Raw genomic sequence first — 18,007 nt, 5'->3', positions numbered from 1 at the left:
TTAGTCATATTATTGTAAATATTTTTTGTTTCAACCACTACTGAGGTTAGCTTCATTATTTCTTTCTCATGTTTTCCATGTACAAATATTTTTCCCACTTGATTCAGGCGCGTCTTTATTTCCAACATAATGCTAATAGTGTTGAGTGTGCTGGACCAAGCATTACTTCTTATAAGAGGCTATCTTGTTGAAGAAAAACTTGTGACGGTGCGGAGGTTTCATATGATCAGTTAATTGAAAACGTGCATCGAAGCTGACAATGCATAAGTGAAATTAGTGTTGTTGTTGTTGTTGTTGTTGTGGTTGTTCTAAAAAGAATTGTTTATGATTTGTATATGAATTTTGAGGCCCTCTATATTTCTGTTTTGTGTTTCCACAGACGATTCCATTGGCGAAGCAAATGTTTTTATCAAATGTGAATATTATTTTTGGTACACCAACTAATGTTTCCAAAGCAACTAAAAAAGAGTCTTCCATGTCATAGAAATAATGCTTCCATGGATAAAATAAAAAGATTTTTATCGCATGGTTGAATGATATGTTTCCATTGCAACGTGAAAGGGTGCTTCCATCGATAAAAGTAATGCTTCTATGATTGAATAATATGTTTGCAACCTGAAAGCGTGCTTCCATTGACAAAAAGTAATGCTTCTATGCAAAGTTGCCACGAAAAAGTTCTCAAAGAAAAAACTTGCCATGAAAAAATGCATCTACGAAAATATATTTTTTGTATTTGTTTATTTGAAGCACATCGCAATGTAAAAGTGATGTTTCCTTGCACAAAAATGCATCTGGAAAAATAAAAATATATTTGTTTCCTAGAAGCAAATCACAATTATTTTCGGTAAGTAATTAGATGTGATTAATGCATAAATCCCCTCACTAACAGAAAGCATCCATTAATTAAGCAAACCAACACACCAAACGTGGGATTTGTACTACCAAATCTGACGGCGGTGATTCTTCTCATCCTACGGTCATGCACTGGTCTGATGAGAAGCAAGGGATCAGTAGTCTAATCCCTAGCGGCTCCCTTTAACATTATGGGGAAACGCTTTGTAGCAGTAGTCTTAGGGAAACCAATAGCGATCAAACTACTAATCCATGTGCTTCCATCAGACCATTGCTCTACCGTACCGTTGGATAGGAGAGCGTAGGATGGCGCCGCTACATGTAAGTTTCCACTTTATTGGTAAGCAATACTCCTTTGATGACACCCTTTAACTATCCCGAAAATTACTCACAGTTAGTGCTCTGCGCTACCTTCGAAATTTGCTCCCGTAAACAAACTACCCCTGAAATTACTCATGGTTCGTTCCTTCAATGTTGAAAGCAAAACCCAGGCATAGGTGATATGGAATATTTGACGCATACTGCGCTAAGGTTGGAAGCATTATTTTGCTGTGTATGAAACATATTGCACTAATGTTGAAAGCATGAGCAGTACCCAATAGAAATTTTCGTTCAAGTTTAGATGTGTTGCATCATTTGGTTATTGTGTAATGCTCCCTCCGTCCCAAAATAATCGTCGTTGATCTAGTACAACTTTAGTACAAAGGTGTACCAAATAAATGACACGTATTTTGGGACGGAGGGAGTAGATAATAGAAGCATCGTTCTTATGCGTAAGAAGCAAAAATAGAGCAAGGACGGATACACCATTGGCAAAAAATGAAGTATTTACATGTGGGAAGAAGCAATTAGATCTGTTCCAAACACAGTGAAAAAATGCTTCCAGAAAACTAAAAATATGTTTTGAGAAACAATTACATGTATTTCTGGTGTGAATGCACGGTTAAATGTATGCTTCCAAAATATTGGAAATCTATTCAGGTACATTCCCATCGAAGAGAAAGACTAGGAGAGTTACACGGTTATCGGGTAGCATAAAGGCTTCGGCCAAAGACGCGTCCGCTGGACCATAGCAACAACAACGCAACCTGGGTGCCACCACCAACCACGTTGGCAACGGGAACAAGAGGGATCGATGCAACGCGCTGACAAGATCGAAGCAATGGTGGTTAGCACCAAGGCGTGAGCACAACAAAAAAGAATTGAATGTGTTCGTCACCAGGCAGCAAGCCGAGGGAGATGGAGCACGGTGGTGGGACAGGGCAGCAGAGATCTTATGCGCCTGACGTCCTCTTGCATGGGCTTCGTCGCTTCGGCTACGACTTCTGTGGAGCGTCTCCTTCATGTCGCCATGGGATGAGGGTGCATGATGATCTCGCTGTGGCCAGAGCGACTAGTGGCACAACGAGATCGGATATGCAGGCGGTAGATTTTTCGGCGTTTCGTGGATAGAGCATGATACCGTTGAGGAGATTGGTGTATGAAGGCCATCAATAGATGGTTAGGGTTCCAAGATAATGGATGAAGAGGTGCAGTTGGTTAGCAAGTCTCGAGTATGGGAGTGTCATTGGATGGAAACGCTTGCATCAACGACCCTAAAGGCGTTTGACGAGAATTCAAGGATCATTATACTGATAGGAAGGGTTTCCCATATTACAGGGAGGCCAAAACCATCATTTATTTATGTACAAGTGGGATGCCACAAGACTAGAATGTGAAATGTCAAAGGGCATCATCAACATAACTCTAACACTATTTAGAAAACACATGTCACATAACAACCCCCCTCCTCGCAACACGATTCTACAAGAACACACTAACTATTTGGTACTTGTAACCTAATATGACTCTTTGTCCAGGCAAATCTGAACCCAAATAGATCTAAAAGTACCACCCTCGCATCAATGTGCCAAACTTTTAGAAGTAGCCAACATTAGTTACACATGACGAATTACCAACATAATATGTGATAAACATATCCTTAATCATAAGAAAATGCATTTGCAGCAAGATGCTCATCCATAGGGACCCTACGAAATTTAGGATGGTTTCTTAATCATATGTTTGGTTCACTGTTAAAAAGTCATGACTCACACATTGTCCTCGTTCTCCCCTAGAAACACGTAGTCAGCCCCTACCCTAGCTGCCACTAAGGTTTTCTCATCGTCGCGCCTCGATGCCCCTCCTTCTCTCATCTGGCGTCCTTATTGGTTGCTAGTCTAGTGGGGACATGCCCCTTTCATTTGTCTTAGTTCTAGTAGGTCATTGTTTTCCTTAGGTTTTGATTTACTAGCGGCATCGATGAGGTGGTGGTAAACAATGACGCATTAGAATAAGGTCTCTCTGACCACTACTTACCTGAATAACGTATAAGCCATGAAGGTTATCTTTGGATATTGGTAGTTCGTACTTTAATTAAGGAGGCAGTTGATTGTCTTTTGGTACAACAGTTTCGATCCCTTTCGATTTGTTCGAAAACATGGTCCTATTTCAAGATTGCAAGTGTATGCTACACGGGGGAGTGAATTGCAAAAAACATCGACATTGAAGGCTAGGGTTGCAGAAACCACACTTCTACAGTTTTGTGCCAAAAACCACTAATTTCGAGGCTAATTTTTTGCAAAAAACACTAATTGACGGATTTGGTTCATTTGATGACAATTATGACATGTGGCGCCCACAAAAGCTGACGTGGCATAACGGTTCGGACTAACGTTAGACTTTTTTTTTGCAAAAAACTCCTTCTAACAAACAAACAGCCAACTCCCAGAGGTGCCCGATCCTGCCGCCGTCCAGGAGCCCCCGCACGTCCTCGTCCGGCCGGCGAGCCACCGAAGCTGCAACGCCACAGCTGACCTCCTCCCCTCTATATCACTCGTGCGCCGCCGCCGCCATTTCCCCGCCACATCGGGCCGCCGCCGTCCCCAAGCCGGATCCGGCCACATCTGGCCGCCGCCGTGGCCTCCAATGCTCCCGCCCGGTACTGGATCCGGCGAGGACGCGCCCGCCTGGGAGGGCTGCAAGGCGTGGTTCCAGCTCCGACCTCCTCTCCCTCCTACGCACCGGATCCGGCGGAACCCGACCGGGAAAGCGAGCCGCCACCGCCCGTCGCCATGGCTGTGGACCTCGCCGTCGCGCCCGTCCCTCTCAGTGACCTGGACCTCGCAGAATTCGACCGTGTCACGGCATTCAAGCACGACGTGCGGGTCATGCTTGCGGAACAACCACCGTGGTCTCCATCGACGGCCGCCATATCCGCGTGCGCAGCGACGGCGGGAGCCGGAGACCTCGAGCGCCTGGTCGACAGACCCTGCGGAGGCGAGGTGAGAAACGACAACGGTGTAGGTGCGCGTGTCGGGGAGATAGCAAAGGGTGGGGACTCCGGCTGCCGGCGCCGGCGCTGGCCACGAGCACACGCCGCTGCCACCTCCGTGGAGGACAGATGAGGAGGCAAACGACGAGGCGGGGGCTGATTGCTTTTTTCATTTTTGAGTGAGGGTGTCTTTGTGAAATTACGGGGACTGTTTTGTAAATCTGTATAAATCCACCGTCGAACACCATCAAATGTCAGCCGTTACGCCACGTCAGCTTTTGTGGGCTTGACCTGTCATAATCGTCATCAAATGAGCTAAATCTGTCAACTAGTGTTTTTTATAAAAAATTAGCCTCGGAATTAGTGGTTTTTGCAACCTTAAGCTTCAATATCGATATTTTTTGCAATTCACTCCGGGATGATGCCCCAAACTAACATTACTTCAGCATTTACTAGTATGACAAGAACTTTTGTAGGCGTGTCCTTCCCTTGCTCCATGTTCAGCGGAGAAGACGATCAATATGATTTTTGTATGTAATTTAATTTTAACTGGTTGTTTACGCCTTCTTGTCTTTTCATTGTATCAAGACTTAACCAATATGATTTTTGATGTAATTTATGTTTAACTGGTCATCTGAGACTTGTAACCTTTCAACTGTACCTATTACTATTTTCGTTCAGAGTCATCAGATACCCTCTTCATTCACAAATATACGTTTGACCTACTACTCTTTTCTTTTATAATTATCAGATACTCCCTTCAATCACAAATATACAATGTTATAAAAAAAAATTCAGAATTGAATGTATATATACACATTTCAGTGCGTCTATTTACTCATTTCAGTCAATATATAGTCCATATTAAATTATCTAAAACATCTTATACTCCCTCCGTTCCTAAACATTTGTCTTTCTAGAGATTTCAACAAGTGACTACATACGGAGCAAAATGAGTGAATCTATACTCTAAAATATGTCTACATACATCCGTATATTGTGTCCATTTGAAATGCCTAGAAAGACAAATATTTTGGAATGGAGGGAGTATTTGTTAATGGAGGGAGTACCTTTTAGTGTCTTTCTTTAAAACTAGAAACTATGGCTCACCACAATTTGCTAGCACATGGCTCGCATTCGGTCTTAAATTCATGGCCACAATTGGCACATTTGTGGTGACTATTTACCATGTGCTATGTGGCGGCAACAATTTGAATAACGGAACACATGAATCTGAGAATTTTATTAAAATTACGTCCAAAAGATTACACATTTACAACAATCAAGAATGAGCGTTCCAGTCAAAGCACTACAAATTTACAGTGAATGAGACAACAAATAACACATTACCTACACTGTAGACATCAAAAGAAAAAAACCAAACAGAAATAACAAAATTAACTACAGCTACAGAGAAAGCCGAGAAAGATACAGTGAGACATCTGCCACCACTTACAGCTAAAATCATCTTGCCCAATTCAATTTAATGACTCAAAATCTGTGAGATACGTCGTTCAGCATCCATTGGTATCTCTCTACCAGGTACATTGACCTTTAGTATGCTCAAGTATCTACACAAACAAAGTAACATCAAACTAAATATGGTTAACCAAAAACAATGACAATGTAAATGAAAAATATTCGACACGCTTACTCTTTTGCAGAAAAAAAATATTCCTGTTCAGCAATGAACCCAAGCAAAGACTGCACATTGAGGAATAGGGTGATTAAAGCTTCAAAGAAAAACACGACTATATTCGCAAAAAAGGAAAAAAAAACACGACTATGGATACGTGGTATTATTATTAGTGTACCTCGAAAGGCAGGTTTAGTAGCTCATAGAATGTCCGAACACGATCTAATCTCTGTTGGACTGCCTCACTATCAATGGAAGGTATGGCTGCAAGTGCCTGCATAGAGAGAAATAATTTACACATGTGACTATGGAATCGGCCATCTACTTGATCTATCAAAAACTATTACTGCAAATGAAAGTCCTACCTGTTCTAGTGCTATCGAGTTTCTGCATATTTGTTGAACTCCCAACAGGTTGATGGACTTCATTAGTGCGAGTGCCTTTCATAATTGAACAACCGTAAGTAGGATATCTGGAATCTGCTTTGACAGTAGAGGCTTATAACAAGAAGAATAAGCAGTGATTCGGAACAAACCTTTATTGATGCATTAGCAGCAACACTAGAAATCCCACCAAATACATAGTTCCTTTTCGATTCTGCGATGTAAGGAGCCATTTCTTCATCCCTACGTGCAATCTGTCACATTGTAAAGCCCAGCACATGTTAAAGGGCCCAATAATATCAGTAAATTGAAGAATGCAGCATTACTCAATGTGCACTATGTGATGTGTGAGTACAAAATATGAACTTGAATTTTTATCTAGATGCATATGCATCCAAATCGATACTCCTGTTTCACTTTTAATAGTGTACCTATTCAAAAGTTTAGCCTAAACAAACTCTTATAAAATTTCGGTAAGGATTAAATTAAGAACTAAGCCAACTACATCCTCTCACAGTGTTTTGAGGCTCTGAACCATTCGATCCGCTCATTTAACGCTCCAGATCATCCGATCACCTGCTCCTCCCACCACGCCCCCGTGAGTGAGGGCTTTGCACCACGCTGTCCTGGTGTCCCGGCCAGCCCAACTTTATTGGACTGCTGCTCCAGAAACTGAGTTGGGTGCCTTCTAAACTCTACGCGCAATGCAGATCCTCCGAGACCTTTTCTGAGTCTTTCAGTCAGAGGCTGCACTGACTGGTGAGTGTTCCATGGGTCTCCAGCACCTTCCCAGATGTTGTCCTGCCAGCTGCAACGGTTCGACCCCATCGTATACAATGCCTCCTGAGTCAGGTGGCGGAAGAATAATGGCAAGGTAGCTCGACTATCCGACTTCCGTTGCAGTTACTCTTACTGAAGAGTGGAGATGCGTTACTGCCCGTCTGCCTCCTTTTTCTAGCTCCACCCAAGGTTTGCATCTGCCTTTCTATGTGATAATTTGGCCACAATCAAAATAGTATTGCCATTGAAATTGAAAAGAAAATGGAAGAACTTGTGGCATGTGGAGCAGATGAAGGAACTGATGAGTACTTCACAGCAACCAAGTTGTTTGCTAAGTTTGAAAATCGTTGCTTCTTTAACAATATGAAGACTATCGAAATAGGTGTTAGGATCACACTTTAGACATGTGATCATGGAAGTGTTATTTCCTTCCTTTATGTTATGTCGCTTGAGACTTATTGAACTATATTCCCTTTATGTTATGTCGCTTGAGACTTATTGAACTATATTTCCCTTTATGTTATGTCACTTGAGACTTGTTGAACAATATTTCCCTTGACGTTATGTCACTTGAGACTTGTTGAACAATATTTCCCTTTATGTTATGTCACTTGACACTTGTTGAACTATATTTCCCTTTACCTTATGTAACTTGAGACTTGTTGAACAATGTTATTTTGTTATCGCTCGTGTTGATCATGACATGCACATATTACTTTGTTATCTTTTGTGACTATGTAGATGAGCACAAGTGGCAGCCATAGTGAAGAGTCCGAAACTGATTCTGATGCTATGGCAATCTCAAAGGAGGCAAAGGCAGAAAAGGTACATGATGGCTGCACTTGTTGGTTACTTGTTTCACTTGCAAATTTGTGAATCTCTTTCAACATTATTGAATCTTACTAACAATTGCATAAATTTTGTGCCAACATCCTCACCAAGCTACTCCAAAAGCTTTATTTGTGTAAGTGTGAGAATTGACAAGATCCGCTACCAATTGTGCTATTTCCATAATACCGAATTGGATGATCGTTGATCCATCTTCAACATTGGATAAAGTACACTTGGTCTGGTTCTTCCGTTTCTTTCACTAACATATTTGCTTGAGAAGATGGATAGGCCAAGTACTTCTACAAACCCTCTCTTCGACAAGCAAGAAGAAGAGCCATACAACTACGTCACCAAGAATCAACTATTTGGTGCGCAAAGAGCTTTGTATCAAGCTAATGAAGCTTTGAGCGACCGCGTCGAGCAACACGCCAGCGACTTGAGGCACTCCGAAGCAAGAACAAGAGACTACCTCGACAAGAAGCTGTCATCACAAATGGACAAGTTCCACACCTTGATGGTCAACCGTTCTTCTACAACTTCATCATCATCATGACGGCGCCACTCAAGCCTACATTCTCCGAATTCATCTTCAGACGCAAGCCTCCCACAAGTTCGTTCGCCTCGTCGCCAAGCGCATCAAGATCATCAAGCTTCCGACAATCCTTTCCATGGCAATGGTTTGCAAGACCGCGTTAAGGAGCGTGAACGTAATTGTCGCCAAGAGCAAGTTCCACAACGCCAAGAACAAGAAAACCAAGACGGCGACGCTCTACAACAAGAACGACAACACCGTAAGGAACAAGCCCTAGAAGCTCAACGTGCCCTGCGCGAAGCCACACGAGCCGTCAACGACCGCAACCGCCGTGTGCGTGAACAACAAGAGGCCCTCCGACGAGAGCGACAAGACGAAGCCGCACGCCTTGAGGAGCGCCAAGAGTTGAGGAACCGTTCAAGAATTCCACGCCCTCAACGTTAAGTTAATCAAGCGGAGCACAAGGAGCAAGTAGTTCAAGACCCTCCACCAAAACGAGAGCGTCAACACCATCGTCACCTACACAATGAAGAGCAACGCTACGACAAGCTCAAGTTCAACATGCCAAAGTTCTCCAGTAGCAACGACCCCGAAGATTGCCTCTCATGGGCATTGAAGGACGACAAGATATTTCGCCTTCACAATTATGACTAAGAGAAAAAAAAATCGCCATAGCCTCACTTGAGTTCCAAGATTATGTCCTCATTTCGTGGGAGCAAGTCATTGAGCGGCGTGAAGCAAAAGGTGACCCACCCATCATAACATGGAATCAAATGAAGGTCATCAGAGCGCGTTTTGTGCCTACTTACTATAGTAGAGATCTCTTCAAGAAACTGCAACTTCTCAAGCAAGGCACCAAGTCCGTTGAAGAGTACTACAAAGAGATGGAGATTGCCATGATACTAGCCAATGTCACGGAAGATGAGGAGCAAACTATGGCACAGTTCTTGAATGGACTCAACCACACTATCAAGAAGATCACCGATTTCCAACCACACACAAATCTTCTCGAGCTAGTGCACCAAGCTACCAAGGCGGAACGACAAGTGCAAGAGAACTACAAGTACGCCAAGTATTCCTCCAAGACCTACTGTTCATACAATCAAGCTTCAACGACTACGACGCCTTCTCCCTCGACTAAAGCATCACCAAGCAACGGTGACAAGTCAAGCTACAAGAAACCTTCGACATCTTCAAGTCGTCCTCCTACTACAAGCAACTATAAGCCCAAAGCTTCATCATCACCTACTCAAATGGATGAGACCGGCACCTATGACTCTATGAGTGAAAGAAATGGAAGCACTTGAGCACATGACAATGCACCGCCAAGTGAATGAAGATAAAGACGAAGTCTTTTTCTGACAATGACTTGAGCCCCGCTCTTGTTGTCTTCAAGGTCTTGACACTTCAACACCAACAAGACGAAGACCAACATTGCCATATCTTCCACGCCAAAGCAGGCATCTACGGACGCTCCATCAAGGTCATCATCGACGGAGGAAGTTGCCACAATTTGGCAAGCGAAGAGCTATATTCCATGCTACAATTGGTAAAGATGAGACATCCTCGCTCCTACAAGGTCCAGTGGCTTAGCGACTCCGGCACCATTCAAGTGGAGCACACCGTGCAAGTATCATTCAAGATTGGGCCTATGAAGACACCTCGGAGTGTGATGTGATTCCTATGTCCATGTGCCATCTCCTCTTAGGAGGACCTTGGCAATTCGACCGCGGCGTCATCCACAATGGGCAAACCAATCACTATACTTTCAAGATGAAGGACAAGGAGTACGCGCTACAACCCATGTCGCCAAGTCAAGTGATCGCCGGCAAGCAAGCATCTATCCATCGTGGAGAGAATAGTGAGCGGGTGAAGCACCCAAAAGAGAGTGAGCGCCACAAATCAAAATTGAGTTCCTACACAATGAGCAACAAGAAAAACTTAGTGCTTTTAGCCACCAAAAGAGACATGAGGGATGTGAGTGAGAGCCCATCGAGTGTCCTTCACTTTGTACTTGTGTGCAAAGATGAAGCGGTGAGGTCTAATACTTCACGGGATCTACCTTTGGTGTTGTCTCGTTTGTTGCAGGAATTCAAGGATGTGTTTCCAGATGAGCTACCTCCCGGACTCCCTCCACCTCGCGGAATCGAACACCGCGTTGACCTCATTCCCGGCACACCTTTACCGAACAAGGCACCATACCGCGTCAACCCCGACGAGACAAAAGAGATTCGACGGCAAGTCCAACATCTCATGGAGAATGGGTATGCACGCGAGAGCTTAAGTCCATGTGCCGCTCCGGTTATTCTTGTGCCTAAGAAAGATGGTAGTTATCGCATGTGTTCGGATTGTCGTCCCATAAATGCTACCACCGTTCGTTATAGACACCCCATTCCACGCCTTGATGATATGCTGGATGAACTTAGTGGAGCCACCATTTTCTCAAAAATTGATCTTAAATGTGGCTACTATCAAATTCGCATTCAAGAGAGTGATGAATGAAAAACGGCTTTCAAAACCAAATATGGCTTGTATGAATGGTTAGTCATGCCTATGGGCTTATCCGAAGCGCCTAGCACTTTTATACGTGTGATGCATTATGTTCTTCACAAATATATTGGCATATGTGTTTGTGGTATACTTTGATGATATACTTGTGTTTAGTCAATCTCTTGAAGATCATGTCATACATCTTAGGGGCGTCTTGCAAGTTCTTAGAAGCAAGTGTCATTATGCAAATATGGAAAAATGCGCCTTTGGTGTTGATAAGCTTATTTTCTTAGGCTTTGTTGTGTCTTCTAAGGGTGTTCATGTTGATGAGTCTAAAATTGACGCAATTAAAACTTGGCCACAACAAACCAATTTGCAACAAGTGCGTAGTTTTCTTGGTCTAGCCAGTTTCTATCGTCAATTCGTTAAGGACTTCAGCATTATTGCATCGCCATTGCACGCATTAAGTAAGAAGAATGCACCATTTGTTTGGGGTCCTTCCCAAGACACTGCATTCCATGAGCTTAAAAACTTGCTTACGCATGCTCCATTACTTGCCTTACCCAACTTTGATAAAACTTTTGAAGTGCATTGCGACGCTAGTGGTAATGGCATAGGAGGCGTGTTGATGCAAGAGAAGCGCCCTATAGCATACTTTAGCGGGGAAAAATCCAGAGCACAACTTAACTATCCCATTTATGACAAAGAGTTGTATGCTTTGATGAGTCTTGCATATTTGGGAGCATTATCTTCGTCCTCATGAATTTGTTCTTCATACGGATTATGAAACGCTTAAATACCTTAAGGGTCAAACGAAATTGAATAAGCAGACATGCCAAATGAAGTGAGTTCATTGAGTCATTTCCTTATGTGATCAAGTACATCAAGGGTAAGGAAAATGTTGTGACGGATGCTCTTTCACGCAAATGCATGCTTGTGACCCAACTTGAATTGAATGTCATAGGATTTGAGCACATTAAAGACTTGTATGCGCATGATGCTTCATTTGCTATTCCGCATAAAACTCGGGAGCGATATTATATCAAGGATGATTATCTAATGCAAGCTAACAAGCTTTGTATACCCAAGTCTTCTCTTCGTTTGTTGCTTTTGCAAGAGGCTTACGGCAGAGGACTTATGGTACACTTTGGACGCAACAAGACATACGTAACGCTCTCCAACAACTACATTTGGGCCAAGATGTTCTGTGACGTCTCACGCTACACCAACCGATGCTCTACATGTCACAAAGCTAACTCTAAAGCTCAATCCCATGGTCTATATATGCCACTTCCTATTCCTTATCACCCATGGGAAGATATTAGTATGGATTTTGTGCTTGGTTTGCCTAGAACTCAAAATGGAAAAGATTCGATATTTGTTGTTGTGGATCGTTTCTCTAAGATGGCACATTTCGTTCCGTGCAACAAGATAGATGATGCTTCACATGTTGCAAATCTCTTTTGTAGGGAAATCTTGAGATTGCATGGAGTGCCCAAGACTATTGTGTCGGACCGCGACGTCAAGTTCCTTAGCTACTTTTGGAAGACACTATGCGCCAAGCTCGGAATCAAACTACTCTTCTCATCGGCATAACATCCGCAAACCGACGGCCAAACAGAGGTCACAAACCGGACGCTATCTACTCTCCTCTGCGTGTTCATCAAGAAGAACATCAAGGAGTGGGAGGAATGCTTACCCATCGCCGAGTATGCCTACAATCGAGCAAGACATTCTACTACTGGCAAGTCCCCTTCGAGGTCGTCTACGGATTCAACCTGTTATCCTCATCGGACATTCTATCGCTACCACTACAAGAGCGCACTAACATGGACGTGAGTGCACGAGCAACTTATCTCAAGAAGGTGCATGAAGAAACACGACAAGCAATCGAGCGCCAAGTACAACGACTCGCGACCAAGCTCAACATCAACAAGCACCCCATGATATTCAACCTAGGAGATCTTGTGTGGATACACCTTCAGAAGGACAGTTTCCCGAACGAGCGCAAGTCCAAGCTACCTTTTGCCGCCGGACCCTTCAAGGTGCTAGCACGCTACAACAACAATGCATACAAGGATCTATCTCCCTTCCATGGTGATAAGGTTTTCGATCCGAGGTCGGATCGTTTCCAAGGAAAGGGGGGAGATGATGCGGAGCATCCTACAGTCATCCCCATGGACCTACTTTCGTCTCCCAAGACACCACGTGAACCAATGACTAGAGCTCGAGCAAGGGCTATCGAAGCCGACGTGAACTCGCTCCTCTCCGAACTTACATACTCCTCCACATGTGAGACATGGCTACTACCTGAAGCGGAGACCTTGTCTGTGATCAAGTACTTGGAGGAAGGCCATGAAGCTGCTACCACCTACGTTTTAGGGTTAGCATTGTGATAGCTCAACATTGAGATAGAGCTTTGCTCATCCACTTACCCCTACTCCCATGGAGATCAAGGCCTCCATGTGAGAAGATCTCCCAAGTGGATTCAAGACCCCCTTGTGGGAAGATCCTCCAAGGATTCAAGACCTCTCTCCTTCAAGGATTGGGATGAACTAGCTACCCTTTGTACCCTCTTGTGTTGACTTTGGATCTTGTATCTCCCCTGTGTGTATGTGGATCTAGCACATATGTGATTGAGTTTTGTCTATTTGAGTGTTTTCCCTCTCATGTTCTTCGTGTTCTTCTTGGGATCCCCCTCAAAATCGTGAAAGATCGGCCTTAGGAGTTCCACTCCACATCAGCTATCCCAATTGTGATGGATGTTTAGCTACATACAAAGGGCAATAGTACCATGTGTCGGAATTTAACTTTGCATATTCGTCTCTACGCAAAGTCATTGAGCCTGCATTTGGTGTGTTCAAGATGAAATGGCATATTTTACTGAAAATGCCAAGTTACCCATAGGCCATGCTTCCAACATTGTGGTTGGTGATGATGCGACCATGCAAGCAACTCGCGAGGCGATTGCTAATGGATTGTTGGCAGATCAAGTATAGTTTCACATATTAGTTGATGAGACTACAATGGTAAGTGTGTATTTTGGATGATATGTGTACGTATGCAAGCCTATGATGGTTGGTCCATATTTTGGATGATATATTTCGTATATAAGACTGATGGATGTTGCTTATTTTGGATGTTATGTGTCATTTTCATATATCGGATGGTATATTCCTACCATCATTACAATTCTAAAAATAATCCATATTTTTTTGGCTAAATCTCACTTTATCGAGTCAGAACATGTAACATGTGCTTTAATCTGCATATAAACATCATCGTCGGCACTCCAGAACGTTACTGACATTTCACAACACCTATAGCTCCTCTGACCAATAACTGAGTAAACAAACAGCCAGATTCTGATTCTGAGGAATCAAGAGCGACAGCTGATTCTCAGGAATATAGAGCCAGGGGATTCTAGGGAATCTGTAGCCCAAACAAAGGGGGCCTTAGTACATTGCATGTTGCTATATAGCATATGATATGCAGATATGGCCCTGGTTAACCTCTAGATAAATGGGTTACCAATAAATTCAGTTAAATGGCTGATTCACCGATTAATCCCTACTCAGCACCCAACCGATAATGACTATTTGAGCGCAAATTCCTGTCAATACTAGGGTTCTATTTTTGAAGAATGTATTATCTGCCGATCTAACTACAGGCAAAGAACAAATAAACAATATGCAAATTGATTGGTCCTCCGGTGACTCCATGGCTGATTTGGTTATCAATGCTAGAAGAAGTTTTGGGAAGCCCTTCTTCACTGAAGTGGTTTTCATTGCCTGCTGAATATCTGGATTGTCAGAAATGCTAAGGTTTTCAGGCATGAGAGAGCTGGTTTAACAAGTGGAGATGTGCTTTCATTCATGATATCAGTCTTATGCAATACAGAGTGAAAGCTGCCTACAAGGATGAGCTCCTGAGATGGGTTTCTTTCCTGCCCCCTTGAGGCCCTCTTTTGTGATCTTCTGTTTCTCTCTTTTGTATTTTAGTTTGATTACCCCTTGTAATCCTCCCTTCGTAATTGTTTACTCCTCTTAATAAAGCCTTTGATATGTTGTGGGGTTTTTGCCCTACAGTTCCCAGTCAAAAATAAATAAACAATATGCATTCCTATGGCTTGCCTGTTGGCAAATTTGGACGTACCCCTGTGTCATGTTTACAGTGTTGAATTTAGCTTTTTGCAAGTTGCAGGGCTAAACTGATCACGGGTTCATAGTGCAATTTACTCTTTTATATACAATTTGGCATTGTGGTAACTTTTCGCAAGTGCTTACTAATTTCCATTTGTGGATATAACGGTTAGTTGAAAGCATCATCTTTAGATTGTTTTACTTAAGTCAGTAAATACCCCCCTATGTAATAAGATTCTATAATAAAAACAATCATAGATTGGCTCTAAAGAACACTAAAGTTGTACTCATACTTGTTAGAGTTATATTTATGGTGGCCTTTGGCCTTTTGCATTCTGGCCTTTGGCCTTCTCTGTACATGTATATATGATGGCTTTTGCCTCCTGATAATACTAAGTTGCATTCCTAACATGGTATCAGAGCCTAGGTCTAGGGAATCTGTATCTGGCGGCTCCCTCGTCCTCCTCCAGACGCCAAACTATATTTATGGTTGTCGCTCTACATCGACACCTTTTGCGACATCCACCGGTGCTGCTGGCCCCTCTACATCGGCTACTTCACAGCTGCACCGCCTCCTCTAGCCGCTTCTCTGCATGGTGTTGGCCGTTCTTCATCGGCTCTTCCCACGACTTCCGCACTTGGTGATTGTCGCCCTACGTCGACTCCTCTCGCGGGTTCCGTGCATGGCGTTGATGGATCTGCGTCGACTCGCTACTCTCCATCGACTCTACATGTGGCTTCCACGGGTGGTGGCGACTGCTCATCGTCGACAAGTGTTTCTACCTCGACCTCTTCTACTGTGTCGTTGTCTGCACGTGAGATTGCACAACTGCGATGCCTGCTTGATGCTTGGGATTCTTCACCGACAGTTTCTGAAGGTTCCTGACTGACTCTTCTAGCAATGAGAAACCACCTTCAACCCATTCAGGTACATCCCCATGGATTCTTGATACCGGAGCATCTTTTCATATGACTTATGATTCTTCTACTTTGACCTCCGTTCGGCCTGTTGAGTCTGTTGTTCGCGTTCTTACGGCTGATGGCACTCCCCTCCCTGTAGCTAGTCGAGGCACTCTAAGCACTTCTTCATTTCATGTTCCCTCTGTAGCTCATGTTCCTCGACTTACCATGCAGCTCATATCTGGTGGTCAGATTGTTGACTCTAGTTGTAGGGACATTCTCTTTGATTCGTGTTCTGTTCAGGATCGTCGCACAGGCGCTCTGCTTGGTGATGGCCTCGACGCTCTAATGGTCTCTGGAAGCTTGACTGGCTTCGTCTTCCCTCCGCTGCCACCGCCGCCAGTCTCACCGTCCATGTTGCTGCATCTACCAGCTCTTTTCAGCAGTGGCATCATTGTCTAGGCCATTTATGTGGTTTTCGACTCTCGTCTTTGGTTCATCGCGGTGTTATGGGGTCTGTATCCGGTAACGCTTCGTTGGATTGTCTAGGTTGTAGGCTTGGCAAATAGATTCAGCTACCCTATCCTCACAGTGAGTCAGTGTCTGAGCGCCCTTTTGATCTCGTTCACTCTGATGTGTGGGGTCCGGCTCCCTTCACTTCGAAAGGGGGTCATCGCTACTATATTATCTTTATAGATGATTTTTCTCGGTAGACTTGGATCTATTTCATGTTTTCTAGTAGTGAGGTCTTATCTATATACAAAAAATTTGCTGCCATGGTTCATACCCAGTTTTCCACCCATATTCGTGTTTTTCGCGCAGATTCAGCTGGTGAGTATATCTCCCATGCGCTGCGAGGATTCCTTGCCGAGCAGGGTACTCTTGCTCAGTTCTCGTCGTGCTGTTAATGCTCAGAATGGTGTGGCTGAGCGCAAGCATCGTCACCTTCTTGAGACGCGTGTGCGATGATGATCACCGCCTCTCTTCCACCTCACTTCTGGGCTGAGGTTGTTACCACTTCCACCTATCTCATCAATATTCAGTCATCTGCTGCTCTGTAGGGTGGTATTCCTCTTGAACGTCTTTCTAGTCGTTCTCCTGATTATTCGGCCCTTCGATTGTTTGGTTGTGTTTGCTATGTTTTGCTTGCCCCTCGTGAACGCACCAAACTGACCGCTCAATCTGTTGAATGTGTCTTTCTCGGATACAGTGACGAGCATAAGGGCTATCGGTGTTGGGATCCTGTCGGTCGTCAGATGCGTATATCCCGAGATGTCACCTTTGAAGAGTCTCGTCCCTACTACCCGCGTCCATCCTCCTCAGCCTTTTCCACAGAGGACATCTCTTTTCTTACGTTTTCGGATACACCCCCATCGGTGCCCAGTATTCCTACTCCTCGTCCCGCTGTTGCAGATCCGACGCCGTCCTCGCCTATGGTTTCTTCTCCTCCCTCATCGCATGACTCTCCACCTTCATCACCGATACCTTCCTCTTCTCTACCTTCATCACCGATACCTTCCTCTTCTCCACCTTCATCACCGATACATTCCCCGTCTCCACCTCCAGTGATTTCACCTCTCCCCTCCTTCCCTTTCCATTATACTCGTCGTCGACGTGTTGTGGATGAGTCTACTGATGTGCCCTCTACTTCTGATGTGTCTTCTTCCTCCTCTCGGCCGACTTATGGTCTTTGTTCTCGGCCTTGTCCACCCCCTGATCGATATTCTCCTTCTCACTATGGTCTTTCTACCGTTGTTGAGTTGACTTCTTCTCGAGATGCCGTTGTTCATCCTGAATGGCAGTTTCCATGGCAAAGAAGATTGCTGCCCTTGAGCGCACCAGCACGTGGGATCTGGTTTCTCTTCCTCCTCGTGTTCGTCCCATCACTTGTAAGTGGGTCTATAAGATTAAGACTCGCTCTGATGGTTCTCTTGAGCGTTATAAAGCTCGTCTTGTGGCCCATATGACCACTGTTCGCACACTTCTCGTTGTGGCCTCTGTTCGCCACTGGTCCGTGTCTCAGTTTGATGTTAAGAATGCCTTTCTTAATGTTGAGTTGCGTGAGGAAGTTTATATGCAGCCACCACATGGGTATTCAATTCCTGATGGCATGGTTTGTCGTCTTCGTCGCTCTCTCTATGGCCTTAA

General features: G+C 44.0%; 1 protein-coding gene across 1 annotated transcript in view; it reads right to left on the bottom strand.

The window, feature by feature from the left end:
• Positions 1 to 5,381: 5,381 nt before the first annotated feature.
• Positions 5,382 to 18,007, bottom strand: part of LOC119333484 (exocyst complex component SEC8-like) — a 68,607-nt gene continuing 55,981 nt past the window's right edge. The window contains exons 31-35 of the mRNA XM_037606360.1: positions 6,337 to 6,438; positions 6,167 to 6,241; positions 5,980 to 6,075; positions 5,820 to 5,869; positions 5,382 to 5,736 (exon numbers count right to left, since the gene is read on the bottom strand). Coding sequence (XP_037462257.1) covers positions 5,649 to 5,736; positions 5,820 to 5,869; positions 5,980 to 6,075; positions 6,167 to 6,241; positions 6,337 to 6,438 — 411 coding nt within the window. The 3' untranslated portion in view covers positions 5,382 to 5,648. The remainder of the gene's footprint in view (positions 5,737 to 5,819; positions 5,870 to 5,979; positions 6,076 to 6,166; positions 6,242 to 6,336; positions 6,439 to 18,007) is intronic.

Source organism: Triticum dicoccoides, chromosome 7A (genome assembly GCF_002162155.2).
Source record: "Triticum dicoccoides isolate Atlit2015 ecotype Zavitan chromosome 7A, WEW_v2.0, whole genome shotgun sequence".
Classification (NCBI taxonomy): domain Eukaryota; kingdom Viridiplantae; phylum Streptophyta; class Magnoliopsida; order Poales; family Poaceae; genus Triticum; species Triticum dicoccoides.
This window is presented reverse-complemented; position numbering and strand designations above follow the sequence as displayed.